Genomic DNA, 15,405 nt, shown 5'->3' with positions numbered 1-15,405 from the left:
CTTTTCTTCCGACTAAACATGCCCGGTTATTTTAAACAGGGAGGCAGTGTGGGGTAGTGGAAAGAACGCCAGCTTTGGAACCAGACACATCTGCGTTCAGTTCCCAGCCCCATCACATACTAACAGTGCTCTGAGCTGCTGTATCTTTCTCTGAAAAATGTAGATGAAAATACTCATCTAGCCGAGTTATTATGAGAATTAGGGATAAATTGGGTGAAGATTTATGCTGTAGTAGGAGCTTAAAATATGAGAGCGGTTACACCTTCAGTGACAGAACTGGCAAAGCATTTGAGTCGATCTTCTCTGAACAAATTTCTGTTCATGTGTCTCTTAATATCTGCTCTGTGGAATAAAATACATTCTGTGAAGTCCAACTAGCAGAATAGAGCAGGATTAGCTTTTTCTGGGTGCTTCTTTAATTATATCTACAGTCGACAGTGGCTCTTTTGGAGCCATATCACATTGACTCACTGTCGGCTAAAATCCTGAGTCTCTTTATGTGCTGCTGTTCAACCAGGTTTCCCCCATCTTGAACTTCTTTAGTTAATTTGAATCGATAATTACGGCGCTTGAAAGTGGCAGTCCCACTTCTGTCCTGTCTTCTCTATAAATATCCTTGTGTTTGTCATATTATGGGTCTCAAACTGGGGTTCGAAAAATAGGATAGTTGAACCCGTGGCACCAGCCCTGCTGATCTCACACCGCTGTTGCACATCGATGAGCTGATAAATGCGAAGCTTTCTATCCTCATCTTTGCGTAAATCTGAGGCCTTATTATGTGGGACTGTGTGAGAATTGGAATGTGACAGGAATGTATGATAAGCTACGGCTTGAGGGAATGCTGCTGCATGTGCTGTCGGTCAAGGGTGGTGTTTGTATCCAAGAACTGAAAGGGTGCGCTGAGTGCCAGCCAGAAGCAGGCTTTGGATTTATGTTCGGTTACATGTTTTCTCAGGCGCTCCAATGGTTTTTATACTTTGGGCCAGATTCTCCCCTCGTGGAGGAAGCTTCTCTCTGTAAGTCAGGCACAGTTAGAAAACCCATTAACTGTTTGGCTCCTGGGGCATTCTCGCTAGCATTTTCTCCAGGCCTTAGCCAGGCTGATCTCACTCATAGTATCCACTACTTTTTTGCCTCTGTGCTGGAAGATTCTTCCAAATAGGAACGCTTCCTTCGCCTAAACGAGTTTCGGGTTTGAAGTCCTTCTCAACCTCTATCCCGCCTTCTCCAAGGAGGTTTTTCCTAGCACTCTGTCCAGGAGGGTTTTTCTTGAGAGTTGACTTAGGATTCCCATTGTCTTCAAGAGCTTCCCTTGATCCCTCCGCCTCCCGGCCCTCCCCCCAGGGGTCTTCCCTCCTGTCTGCCCACTTTTTCCATGTGGGTGGACATATTCCCGGGCTTTCAGAATAAGATCCTTTGTGAGCACTCAGTCCATTAAATACAAAATCGCCTTCATCTTGGAGGTTGGTGATTCTGGCCTGGTGAGAATGAAAGTGCGGAATTGTTCGTAGGACTCAGGTTCCACTGATAATAAATATGGAAAAAAATATAATGCCGAGTTTGTTATTAATAGTTAAAATAGGGAAGTCTTTATTCTGTTGAAAGGACCGATTTAAATTTTGTTAAGTAATTAATTCAGCCCTTAAAAGATGGTGGTTAGTAAAGAGAGGTAATCCTCCCCTTGTTAAGGGAAGTAATTTAAATTTCGTTAAGTAACCAATTAAGGCCATAAAGGGTTTAAATCTATCGGTGGCTTCTCTTTTTTCCTTAGGACAAATTGCAAACTCCTTAGGATGAAGTACTCTTTCTAGCCTAATCTTTTCCCTGTCAGCGCCCCAACCCAAAGGACTTGCAGTTTTCCCCAAAGGTTGTGCGGTCCTGGGTCTCCAGTGCTTCGCGAATGCGGTCCCCTCTGGTTGGAATGCTCTTTGTCTCTGGTAAATGTCTATTCATCATTCAAGACAACCCTTTCCCCCCCTCTCCTTAATTACTTCCTCCCCTGTGCGCCCTCAAATTCTTGTACTTATTCATGCAGTATTTATTAGGGGCCTGCTTTGTGGCCAGCGCAGAGGCGGGCTCTGGGGATACAAAAGGTGAATAATGCTTGGGCTCAGCCTTTGAGGGGCTTGCATGTTTGCGGGGGGGGGGGGGACCTGTCACAAAATGCTGCAAGGAAATTAAAGGGGAAATTTAAGCAGCGACAGTTCTTGGGTGGTATCCCCACCGGATGGTCAGCATCTTGCTGTGGAGCCAGGGGCTGTTTCTCCTTCGTCTTTGCGTCCCTGGTCCTTAGGGCGCAAGAGGTGCTAAATAAACATTGGTTTCATGACCCTCTGAATCGAGACTAATAGAAGCGTACCCTGGACCGCGCCACACATTTTGGTGACACGCTTATAAATGGTGGTTTCTTCTATGTCTGGTTGGTGGCCCTCAGCTCCCTGACGCGCTGTGAGGTGCCCGGTGGGCTCGCCCAGCCCGGCGTTTTGCCCAGATGTCCAGACTCCTGCTTGCCCGCGCTGGAGGAGCGGAGTAGCGGGGTGGCCCCTGCGGGCGCCAGCGGAAGAGAGGCCTGCAGCGCCCCCGCTGGAGGGAGCCGGCCCTGCTCGGGCTGCCTGGCTCGCCCGCCGCAGCCTGCACGTTCGTCAGAATTTCAATTTACAGCCAGAAGACGAGCACAGACACTGTGATTCTCTATACTTTTTAAAGGCGTAATAGATGCTTTTTAAAGGATTATAGATGAAGGGGAAAAAATCCTTCCCTTTTCTGTACCACTGGGGCCCTCACATTGTGATTCAATCTTACATAAGTAAAGGGAGCTCTAGTCTCATAATCGTGCCATTTGTTCTTTCTGGCGCAGGACAGGCTGGTGCTGGGAGCGGGTGCCGCGGGAGGGCTGCGGCCGGGCTCTGGCTTGCCCGCAACGTTGCGCTGCCGCAGGGGAAAGGGGCCCGCGCTGCGGCGGCCGAGCGAGAAAGCCCAGACTTCCCGCAAGTTTGGCCCTTTTTGCTCCAGAGTGGCTGCCCCCATGAATCACTGATTAGCTGGGCTGTAGGTCCAGTCGAGCTTGTCGTTTCCTAGCCCTTGGTTGTGCCCTTGGTGGGTACCCGTAGTTAAGGACCTAGGTGTCTGGGCGCTGGCCGACCGCTGCTTTGGCCTGGCCACTCGCGCAGTTCAGAGCCCCTGTTGGCGTGGGTGCCACAGCGGTAGCCTTGGGTCCACCGTATTTGCGGTTGAGCGTCCACCTCTGGGGCTGGGGGGCCTATGGGTGGTCTAAGGGGAGTGTTGGGGTCTCAGGGGTCTGTGGTCTTTTCCTGAGGCATTAACTTGCCAGATGAGGATTTTTGCCGCAGAACTTGAGGCTAGAGTTGGGGGCCGTCAGCTAGCAGTGGGGTGATGGGAGGGGTCAACACCCCTGAAGGTGCCCCCGCAGGAGCTTCTGTGGGAGGGGGCGCCTCACCCTCGCGGCAGAGCGGGGCTGCGGGGAGGGGCGGTGTCTGCCGCAGGAGGGGCACTGCAGCGCAGTGGGCGGGTCAGGGGCGGGGCCCGGGTGGGCTCTAAAAGTCGGTGCCCGCTCGCTCGGCGCTGCGGCGGCCACCAGCGCATCCCGGCGCCTGTCGGCGGGCGGCGCCTCCTCTGCGGCAACCGCGCCTCGCTCATTGCCGCAGCGCACACCCCGATAGCTGCTTGCGGCTTGCCGCGGCCGCGCCGCCCTCGCGAGCTGTGGGTTGTGCCCAGCTGCCGGCCGACCCTGCGCGTCTTCGGGTGCTGCGGCGCGCCCTTTGCTCCCGGCGGGTGTGCAGGCGGCATGGGATAAGACGCCACCATGGTGCGCCGAGATCGCCTCCGCAGGTGGGTGCCGCGGCACGCGCAGGGTGTGTGTGTGTGCGTGTGGCTGGTTGGATTGGAGCCGCTGTCCCCAAATTGGATGCGGGCTAGCGGGTGGGACTTGGTCCGAACTGGGGCTACCAGACCATGACTCCTGCTGTGGAGGGAAAATCTCCTGGGATCGGGGAGCGTGCATATCTGTCCTCTGAGCCCGCTCTACCTACCTACTTGGGAGGGGATGTGTCGCCTGCAGACAGTAGAATGTTCGGAACGCCCGATCTCCCTGGTTTAGGATTTCTAGACTTCGATTTAGAAATTGCTCTCCTGTGATTAAGAGTTTCTAGACCCTGGCGTCGCCCTGCGTAATTTAGGATTTCTAGACCCCAGCATTGCCCTGAGTGACTTGGGAGTTTTAGACCCTGGTATTGCTGTGATGTAATTTGGAATTTTTAGATCTCGGCATCGCCCTGGCGCGATTGAGGATTTCTGGACTCAGATTTTTATACACTGGTATTACTCTGATGTAATTTAGGATTTTTAGACCGTGGCATCGCCCTGATGTGATTGAGGATTTTTAGACCCGAGCATCGATCGCCCTGGCGTGATTGAGGGTTTTTAGACCCTGCATCGCGCTGGCGCGATTGAAGATTTTTAGATCCTCGGCATTGCCTTGACGTGATTTAGGATTTTTAGACCTTCGCACCACCTTGGTACGATTTAGCGTTCCTAGACCTGGGGTTTTCTTTGACGCGATTTAGGATTTGTAGACTCTGGCATCGCCTTGGCGCGATTTAGTGTTTCTAGACCCGGGTTTCACCTTGGCGTGATTTAGGAGATCGCGGATATCATCCTGACGTGATTTAAGGTTTCTAGATCCCGGCATCGCCTTGGTGCGGTTTAGAATTTCGAGACCCCGGGTTGCAGTGGTGTGATTTAGGATTTCAAGACCTGGGTATTACCCTGCCGCGATTTAGGATTTAAAGACCCTGGTGTCGCTGTGGCGTGAGTTAACCGCATAGGTGTGACTAGAACTTAACAGTGTCTTACCACCGAGGCGTAAGTATTTTTTGACATTTTAGTAATGAGCACCCAAGTGAGAATGATTTGACCAAACTGCCATAATGTTACACACAAATTGTTGGCAATTATTTACAAAGTAGTTCATGGCCTCACTGCGATGCTGTAAAGTATGCAGATTTGAGTGTATTTTTCATATTTACAAGATGAAGAAATTGAGGCTCGGAAAGGTTCATTAATTTCCGGAAGGTTTGCTGAATTTATACTCTTGACTCAGGGCTCATCAAATAATGGACATTTTAGTCACGAAATGTTTAATCCATTTTGCCTACTGAGTGCCTGATTGCTTCCCTACTAAAAGCCCTAAAATGTTGTTAGGGGCATTTTTTATTGAGGTAATTGAGACAGAAGGCGACTTCCTGAGGGGTTGCCTCTGCTCTCCTCGAGTAAAAGGGAAGGACGGTGTGAAGTGCGGGGAGAGGAGGGTATCCAGAAGCGGAGTGTGTTCCTCTCCCACCCCCCACTCCGGGAGGAGTGTGTTCCTCTCCCAACCCCCACCCCGGGAGGAGTGTGTTCCTCTCCCACCCCCGACCCTGGGAGCGCGGGAGCCTCCTGCTGCTCGCTCCCCTATTATCCCCTCCTAGGCTCTCTGCTGAGTCATTGCAGATATTCGGCTGGAATGGGGAATGAATGAGATAAGAAGTATGGGGGAGATAAGGAGTGATGAAATATGCAGGTGAAAAGGTATTAGCTGAAGTACAGGACAGATAGCGCTGGTAAACGATAATTTAAACCTAATACTTTTTTGTCATCTCATCTTTCAAGAAGATACTGGGATGTAGCCTGCTACAATTATAGGGTGAATATTGTGATATAATGATCACTTTTGGGGCACTTTAAAAATAATTTCTTAATACTACCTTGAAAGGTAGAACCAAATCACTAGGTCTGTTTTGTGGGTAGGTACTTTGGAGGGGAAAAAAAAAGAAAAAAGACTGCTCTAGTGATGCCTAAAAAATAGGCAAAGGAACTGAGTTTTTCTAAATGACGTGAAACCACAGGTTTACTTTTGTTCTTTTTTTAAACTCTGAAATAAATAAATATTTCGTGAGCTGGATTAGCTTGTTAGGGATCTTGGCCAGATTACAGGTAATATGGTAGAGGGTGTGTGTACAGACACAAAGGCATTTCCACTGGGACTTTAACCATTAATTCCCCTTATTTGTAGTTCTGTGTTCTGGACAGCCCTTATTTTAGTTTTAGAAGGTATTTCCATTCTGGCTATTTGAGAGAAACTTCCATTCTATTGGTAATTCTTTCCCTGGTGACCATCAGGAGTCACAGGCTAGAAACAGAGAATTGTTTCTAATTCTTGTTTAGCCCTTGTCATTGTGAATAAATTGATGTGGAACTTTGACGTCCTGGGCATGGGAAGGTTGGGTGTGTGTATTAGTGCTCTCCTCCCCCAACAAAATCAATTCCCAGATGCTCTGCCCTTTTTTGGGGGAGGGGAGGTGGGAGGAAGGGGAGTCCTAAGAAATTAAATAAATGAGAGCTTCCTCAAGAGTCTGCTAAGAAAAGCAGAAATATAATCTTCTGCCCTGACCTCTTGAGAGATTAGATATTCAGGGTCATGACAAAGCTGCTTATATTGGAATATACGGTGCACCTGCAGTCTTACTCTCATAGACTTTTTACCCTGAGCGGTTTCTCAGCTCAAATCCAGTACCAAACGAGGCTTCACTGGAGTCAGAGGGTTGATAAATATTGAAAAATCAAGAGCAGCTCTCTGCTTAAGGACATATGGTGTTACTGCATCTTTGTTTTTTTAAACATTAATATAAAAAATATACATATATGTAAAACATTTTACTGGTAGGGGGGCAGTGGGTAGGTGGTAGAGCTTTTAGAGTAAATATGGAGGAAATTTGCACTCTCCCGCACCCCTCCAAGCCTTAATAAAAGCTAAAGAAAAGATGCACAAAACTTATCATCCTTTTACTTTACATAAAACCTCTATAGCAGGTCTTTCGAAGAGCACAAGGGGAGGGGCTGTGGGGTTAAAGCTGGGGGAAGTTGAGGGGGAAGATTACATATTAAAATAATGTTTTTTTTCCTTAAAATTAGACTGGTGGGCAAATATGGTGGTTGCCATAGCAGGCAGAGTGCATTTATATTCTCCTTGGTAAGGTTTCTGCCATGGTTGACGTGGAGGACAAGGTAGTCACCATGTGATACAGAAATTCCCTACCTGTGTTACCAGCCAGGGGCTTGTAGAAGTGTGTGCAGGGTCACACAGCTGCTTACCCTGGTGTCTGATTTTCCTACAGGATGAGGGAGTGGTGGGTCCAGGTGGGGCTGCTGGCCGTACCCCTGCTTGCAGCCTATCTGCACATCCCGCCCCCCCAGCTTTCCCCTGCTCTTCACTCATGGAAGTCGTCAGGCAAGTTTTTTACCTACAAGGGACTGCGCATCTTCTACCAAGGTAAGAACAGGACTCTTGGAACCCTCTGCATGTAAAGGTCCTGTGGGTCCCACTGAGGTACTTATTTTGTGCCCGTTGGTCTCCGTTGCCCCTCGGTGATGGAGGGGAAACCCCCTTTTCCTGTAGGCGCTTGAAGGAATGGATAATCCCCCTCCTTAACCTGATGCGATAAAACTCAAAGAAAACTGCTGGGAGGGGAAGGGTGGTGGAATTGAGATTCCAGTCTCCGTGGACTGACTTGTTCATGTAATTTTTCTTTGTAGCCTGATTTGTACTGATAGATAGTACTGGTTTGCTCTTTTGAGCGCCCCTAGCGTCAGGTGGTAGAAACAGTATTCACAGATGGAGCTGCCACTGGTTCTGTTCCCCGCATCCCTGACGTCATTGTATTGTTTTCTATAAAGATTATTTGTTATATGCATAACTAAATGTGATTTGTCTTACACCTCTATATAAATTAATTTGGTAATAGTTATTGTTATGTCTGCTGCTTATCAAGTAATTACCATATGCTAGGCGTTTTCAACCTTCATTATTTCATTTAATCTTTACAACAGTATTTGGAGATTGGTGCTATTCACCTCATTTTATAGGTAAAGAAACTGAGAAACGAGATTGGAAAAGATTTCTTTTGAGCGGGGGTCAAGAGCAATAACGAAAAATGTTTGTCATAAACCGTTTTTCATTATTGCTCCTGACCTTCTCTCATTTGCTGTATTCGATTAAGTAAGTATATAATTTTCTTTATGTTGGTCATTTAGGTTTCCAGTTTTTCAATGTTTTAAATAGTTAATTTTGAGGGAAAATCTTCATATATGTGTTTTTTTTTTTACTTTTTTCAGTCTGTACTACTTCTAAATGGAATGATTTTATTTGCATGGATTGTATTTGCATGTATTCTCAAGAATAAGACTCCTAGGCTAAAGTATATAATATTTTTAATTGCTTGTAAATTAATTTTTGTAAACTTCATTAAGAAATTCTCATGCTACTGGCAGTATATGAATGTATCAGTTTTAATCTAATACTATTAGCAAGGCTATTTACTGTTTAAATATTTGGTTAATTTAAAAGATTTTTATGCATTAAACAAATGTTCCCATGTCTATATTGATTAACCTTTTTTAATAGTTGTTAGAATTTTGCAATAATTGAGCATTACCCTTTTAATACTAGATTGAGTTGCCTCTTTGAGAAATAAAAGTATTGGACAAATGGCATAAACTGAGGTGCTCAACAGGTTAAGGAAAAGTTCATTTATTTTAGAAAATTTTTGTGAGTGATAAGGTACAAAGAATTTATAGTTTGTAGGTTATGAATATATCCTTGTAACTATGAAACTTTTTACTGTGGAAAAAGAATTTACATGTTAATACAGAATAAAGAGAGAAATGGGGAAGTACTTAAAAAAAATCTAGGTGAAAGTAAGCAGACTGCCTTCAAGTATTTTTATATAAACTGCTACTTACAATTTTTTTTTCATTGAAGTATAGTTGACTTACAATATTAGTTTCAGGTGTACAAAATAGAGATTTGATATTTTTATAGATTTTACTCCATTTAAAGTTATTATAAAATACCATATTTACAATTTTTAAATATACAGAATAAAAGAAAATAATCAAATGCCTATTCTTACCTAAAGCAGTAAGTTTGCATTTTAAAAAGAAATATGTTATTTAAATTTCATTAATTGGTTCAAGGTTTCTTGTCCTTTATACTAGATTACTTGAATTTTAATATCTCCAAAGTTATTTTTATAGGGAGTCGGCCTAACAGATCTCTCTCCTTCTTCCCAGACTCTGTGGGTGTGGTTGGAAGTCCAGAGATAGTCGTGCTTTTACATGGCTTTCCAACATCCAGCTATGATTGGTACAAGGTAATGAAATCAGACTTTTAGGTCCAACTATGCCTTTAAAAATCTAAAAATCAAGGATTTTGTTGTCAGCACTGGAAGGCTGTTGCATTTTTGAATTGCTTAATAAAATAGGATTAAATGTAGAACTGTTTCTCATTTACTGAAAGGAAGTTAAAGTCTTTGGCAATCTGGGAGGGATCATTGCCAAGTTAAAAATGCTAGAGTTCCTCCGTCAATGGAGATTAATTATTAGAAATAAAGCACTTTCCAAGAGGATCATCTGTGGGCCTGTGGTTTCATGAGATTTCCCCTTTATCAAAGTCTGTTTGTTAAGCTGAGATAGGGATGAAACTCCTTTGCTGCTGTAGGTTGGAGAAGAGGAGGAGCAGGATTGGAAGGACCGAACCATTCCTTTCTTTCTTGTAGATTTGGGAAGGTCTAACCCTGAGATTTCATCGAGTGATTGCCCTTGACTTCCTAGGCTTTGGCTTCAGTGACAAACCGGTAAGCCGCATCTAGATAGGACAGTGTTGGGGGTGGGAGTGGGTGAGGACGGAGGGTCAGGCTGGCAGACAGATCTGCACACCCCCCCCCCCCGACTTCACCCTCTGTACCTGGGCTGTTCTTTCCCTAGAGGCCGCATCACTACTCCATATTTGAGCAGGCCAGCATCGTGGAGGCGCTTTTGCGGCATCTGGGGCTCCAGAACCGCAGGATCAACTTGTTGTCTCATGACTATGGGGATATCGTGGCTCAGGAGTTGCTCTACAGGTCAGTGAAGCCATGACTTCTGTATGATTCACATGTTTCACTCATTGAAGATGGGGGTGGTGCATTGTTCTGGGCTCTTCCTGGCCCTGTTCCCTCTTCAGAATCGTCTTCAGCCTCTGCATTGGCGTATGTCCGCTCAGTGAGCCGTGTGTTTCCCTCTCGTCTCTTAGGTTCAAGCAGAATCGATCTGGTCGACTTACCATCAAGAGCCTCTGTCTGTCAAATGGAGGTAATTGCCTTGGAGGTGGGGGAAGAGTGAGGTGTAGCCTGGAAGGGCCACGTTCAGATATGGCAGTGACATCTAAGTGGATATAAATCCGATGGTACTGCAAACGGACACAATTAAACGAGGGGATCTCTGCCTCTTCTGTGCCGTGAACTGCTTTGGTGGTCTGATGAAATTTACTGACCCTTTCTCAGAATAATGTTTTAAAATATAGAAAATAAAATGAATAACTGATTTATTGACATAAGTTAATAAAAAGCTGTGTGATAATAAGATGTGCTTCTTTTTAAATGTGTTTAACATATTTTACAGCAAGATCGTGTGGTGGGTCTGGCAACAACTGTGATTAGAAGTAGTGAGGAGCATGTGCTCTTTTGCCATCTCTGTAGCAACTGCAGTGGGCAAGGCAGACAGTTGAAAGGAAGCCACAGGTGCTTCTAAATGCTGCTGTGCTTTGTTTCATAAACTCTTTAATTCACAGCAGTGCCAAGTTTCAGTTAGAAGTTAGTGAACCCTTGATGAGACCTTTTGGAGATGTTCGTTTTCACCTGCCATTGAGCCTGGCTTGTCAGTCCATGGATATTCAAGTGTCCCCTGAATACCTTAAGGGCAGACGGGGAGAGGGGTCTGTTTGTCCCTCCATTGGTAATGCTCATGGCTTTCTCCCATGGACTCTGGGGGAAAAAATGGTAAATGAAGAACTCTTTTTTTTTTAAGGACCTACACTTCCTGAAAAATCTCTGGTTTCCTTTGTAGCCCGAATCATTAGTGACAGTCTGTACTCTGAGGAATGGGAGGAAATGCTAAGGGGGGTCAGAGTCTAGTCATCGGCAGTGTGGATGACCATGCACATATCTTCCCCTTTCTCTACAGTGGGGAAAGGAATCCCAGGGGGATAGAATTTGACGTGTTAGACACAGAATTCCCTGGAGGAGTAATACATTTTACTAATAAACAGCACTAAGTTTTTATTTGTAATTCTGTTTTGGGGAGTAAAAGCCCCTAAGATGACAGTGAATAGGGTGGATAGTCTCTGATGATGGACCTGTGTTTGGCCTAAAACTGTTAGTAAATGACTAACTTAAGTCTCTTCTCCTGCAGGTATATTTCCTGAGACTCACCGTCCTCTCCTTCTCCAAAAGGTTGGTTCTTCCACTGACTAGATCTTTAGTTTTTAGGATTTATATTGACATAAATAATACTAGAACCTTTATAAGGGTCATACCTGCTGTCATGGGCTGTAGTTAAAAACATTTCTTCATGAATTTATGTTAATGAAGTTAATTTTTTCCTTCTTATGCAAATAAAGCAGTGGAAGTGGCCCCTAGATGAATAAAGCCTTATTTCTGAGAATAAGAGATCAACATGTATTTGGAGAAATACCGCTATCTAAAGATTTGTGTCATTAGCATGTTTGAACAAATGGGGATCCTAGTCTGAAGTTGAATATATCAGTTAAAAGTCTTTGGGACTTTAGTATTGGGACTTAGTGAAGTGCAGAAATGTAACCTTAAAGGGAATCGGAAATACATTTGTCTTCCAAGAGAAAAGAATTCGGGTAGGCAAAACAAAAAACTGAAAGCCAGTGATCAAACCTTTGAGTAGAAGATGTGGCTACACTTCTTTTTTACTTCTTCTAGTATAAAACCTTTTCTCCGGGCTGGTTGTCTTCTTTTCTGGAGTCTTGATTTTTACTTTTACACCTACAGCTTCTCAAAGATGGAGGCATGCTGTCACCCATCCTCACGCGGCTGATGAACTTCTTCGTGTTCTCTAGAGGGTAAGTCATTGTCAGAGACTGATTCACTTCAGCCTGGGAACAATGTGCTGAAATGTCGCTGCCATTAAAATTCTGGGCCAAATCTTAAGAGTTTGATATTGAAAGCAAAGGTGCTGACCACTTGCCAGGCCAGTAGTAGAAGGAATCCATAGATCGGTCGGACAAGGGTCAGACAGACACGACCTGAGGTTCCAATTGTACTTGACATACTGATTTCTTCTCACACTTATCTTTCTGCTTTTTTGGACTCATTTAGTCTCACCCCAGTCTTTGGGCCATACACCCGACCCTCTGAGAGTGAGCTGTGGGACATGTGGGCAGGGATACGCAACAATGACGGCAACTTGGTTATCGACAGGTAAGAAATAACCCTCTGCTTTGGTTTCCAGAGAGGCTTTTTTGGAAGTGGGGAACGATGTGGGACTGCTTGTTCTTGCTGGCTCTCCCTCTCCTAAGAAGATTGGTGATGACCTATGAGGCAAACCAAAAATTCATACTCTGTACTTTCTAAGAAGAAAGAAACTGAGAATGGAGTGAGCTCTGAGCCAAAGCCATTTGGCACAAAAAGTTTGAATAAACAGCTGCAAATTCTAATGCTAATTCAGTTTGTAACTGGCCGATTGACTCTGCTAAATCCATCTTTGGACCTTTCGTCAATAGTAAATGCTTCAGAACATCTAATCACAATCGTGAAAGGTGCCTAATGCCTCTCAAAGTACAAATCGCTTCCTTTTTCATGTCTTTTCTGTAGCAACAGGGACTGAGAAGGGCAGTTGTACAAATAATTCCCATGTGTTGGTTCAAACAAGCATCTAGCTGCTTTCACAGAGGGGCCTAGAGATGGTGTATCCTTAACTACTTGAGATAAGGCCCTGTCTTTTTGCCAGCTGGGTCAGTGTTGCTTCCAGTGTTTTAACTGAGGGCTTTGATAGGAATTGGGAGGTCGAGGGAGCCATTCCTCCCTCCCACCCCTAACTCCCACGGGATCCTTAAGGATTCATTTTAATACAAAAAAATTGAAAAACAAACAAAACATTCTTTTAAAATTCCCTTATGTTTCCCAAAAGGTAAATACCATTTCTAAGAGGTGAAATTTGAAATTCACGAAAATAACTGTCCTGGAGTTGCCAGGCAGAATGATTAGAATACATGAATTTGAGTTCTACAATGTAGCTATGACATCTGACACTGTAGGAAGAGGAATCCTCCTCCGTTTTATCTGTAGTCAGATGAAATGCAGAAAATGAAGCCTTGTGCTCATGAACTTCTCCACTGAGAATTTTACAGGTGGATATCAGTTTAGAGATCATGTAGTTCAGTCCTCTTATTTTAAAGATGAGGAAACTGAGGTGAAAGACATGTGTTTGTGTTACTAACAACTTTTGAGTCACAGTGCTAGTTAGTAGTGGAGTCAAAATTGGACTTTAGGCCCAGACTTTAGACACATATAATCCAGAGTAACTTCCAGCCTTCCCAGATCTCATTCCCTGTTTAATAAACACAAAGAACCATTAATTCTTACACTGATAGGAGGCATGGTCACTGCCATGGCCACATGGTGATTTACTCCAGAGGTTTACAGAAATAAGTAAATTAAGTGGGCCATCCCAGGAATGCCAAGTTGCTTCTGGATTAAGAAAACATAGATTGTGTTCCTTGTGGTTCGTGTCAGGCCTCTGCATCCCTATAAACAAACAATAGACGTTTCTTGTTCTACTCCTGCTGACTTTCGTGTCCTACAGTCTGTTGCAGTACATCAATCAGAGGAAGAAGTTTAGACGACGCTGGGTGGGAGCTCTGGCCTCTGTAACTATTCCCAGTGAGTATTTCTATATTACCTCTTGATAGGAAAACTGAGGGATGATGGGGTTAAGATAATTGCCAGACTCAGCAAGTAAAGATACAAGATACCCCAGCTAAATTTGAATTTCAAATAAACAACAAATACATAATTAGGGTAAGTATGTGCTGTGCAATATTTGAGACATACTAAAAAAGAAAATCATTATTTATCTGAAATTCAAATGTAACTGGCCATCCTTTATCTGGCAACCCTGTTCCCAACATCTGGAACACCAGTGACCTGCATAGTCAAGTGAAGTATATGAAACATGGAGCGCCTATTGCAGAGGGAGCTGGTGTCTCTGTCAGGAGTGGGAGTTAGACTGGTTTCTGTGCTGTGTGTTGTCAGCGGCTGCCATGTTCAGTACTGAACTGCTGGGAAGGCTGGCTGTTGAGATTACTAATCAAGAGGCTATAGGTGGTCTCTGCTCACTTGTCTCTTCATTCTTAACGGGTTTAAAAAGAAATTCATTGTACTATGTCACACACAACGTAATTAGCATTCACGATATTATTGGTTGATTTCAAACTTCAAGGGTAATTGTAACTGAAGAGAGAGACTTCAAGAATGACAGTATTCTGGATTTATAGAAAGAGAATGTTGGAACTGGGGCTTATTCCTTTTGGTCCAGGGCACAGAAGAGATGGAGGAGGGGCTGAGTGGCTGTTTATGGAAGAAAAAGTGCCAAGTGGACTAATTTTAAGGCTTGTTCTCAGAACCTACTTACTGAAAGAAGCTAGGCTTTCTGTTATTACTCAATTATTACCAAATTAAAGAAAATCTATTTTTTGCAGGGGTAGTTAATTTTAGGGTAGGAGCGGGAGAATAGATGTGTGCTGTTAACAATTCATTCCTCTTCCCCTTCCTAGTTCATTTTATCTATGGGCCATTGGATCCGGTGAATCCCTATCCGGAGTTTTTGGAGCTGTACAGGTGAGTCTCCCCCAGGGGTCTTTGTTTTGTTAGTACCTCAGCCTGCCGGTGGTGAACAGGACTGCCTGTCGAGGGCTGTTGCTCTAGTCTCCTCTGAACTCACTGGCTGTTCATCCAGGAAACACATAATAAAAGGATGAGTTGGGGAATCTTACTCTTGCATAATGTAAAGATCAAGAAACTCAGTTATACATTTTCTTGGTTTATAGAGTCTGTTTTCACTATCATGGTCACTACATATTCAGAGATGTACAGGTAAGAAAAAGCTATCATGTGAACTAAGGAATGGAAGTGGATGTACTTTAAGAAATGTTTGCTTAAGTCTGATTGTAAAGCCAACTTGTTGGTTTCTGCTGGGGAGACTGAGCTGTGGAAAAGTGCCTTCTTATTGGTTGTTACTCTCTTTTGGTACTTACTCGGAAGGTGTCGGAATATGAGATCTTGACTATGTCACATAAAAATGTTCCATACCTTCACATGGCCTAGTAGAAACAACCCAGTAATAAACAGCTTGCATTTAATTTTAAACAAAATACCTTCTCTCACCTCAGGTTAAGCAAGGTCTTTTGTTATCTTTACTTGGACAGTGAGTTGCTAAGTGGCCTACTTGTTTGATGCCTCATGCTTCTCTAAGGAGCTGGAAGTCATCCTGCTTTGACATGTGTTG

At 44.3% G+C, this 15,405-nt stretch overlaps 1 protein-coding gene across 1 annotated transcript in view; it reads left to right on the top strand.

The window, feature by feature from the left end:
• The first annotated feature begins 3,603 nt into the window (after nt 1-3,603).
• Nucleotides 3,604-15,405, top strand: part of MEST (mesoderm specific transcript) — a 32,000-nt gene continuing 20,198 nt past the window's right edge. Inside the window, exons 1-11 of the mRNA XM_031455371.2 lie at nt 3,604-3,849; nt 7,173-7,327; nt 9,127-9,206; nt 9,612-9,689; nt 9,820-9,956; nt 10,127-10,185; nt 11,284-11,324; nt 11,892-11,962; nt 12,219-12,320; nt 13,705-13,781; nt 14,675-14,738. Coding sequence (XP_031311231.1) covers nt 3,824-3,849; nt 7,173-7,327; nt 9,127-9,206; nt 9,612-9,689; nt 9,820-9,956; nt 10,127-10,185; nt 11,284-11,324; nt 11,892-11,962; nt 12,219-12,320; nt 13,705-13,781; nt 14,675-14,738 — 890 coding nt within the window. The 5' untranslated portion in view covers nt 3,604-3,823. The remainder of the gene's footprint in view (nt 3,850-7,172; nt 7,328-9,126; nt 9,207-9,611; nt 9,690-9,819; nt 9,957-10,126; nt 10,186-11,283; nt 11,325-11,891; nt 11,963-12,218; nt 12,321-13,704; nt 13,782-14,674; nt 14,739-15,405) is intronic.

This window comes from Camelus dromedarius, chromosome 7 (assembly GCF_036321535.1).
Source record: "Camelus dromedarius isolate mCamDro1 chromosome 7, mCamDro1.pat, whole genome shotgun sequence".
Taxonomy (NCBI): Eukaryota; Metazoa; Chordata; class Mammalia; order Artiodactyla; family Camelidae; genus Camelus; species Camelus dromedarius.
The sequence above is the reverse complement of the archived record's forward strand: the minus strand, read 5'-3'. Positions and strand labels throughout refer to the sequence as shown.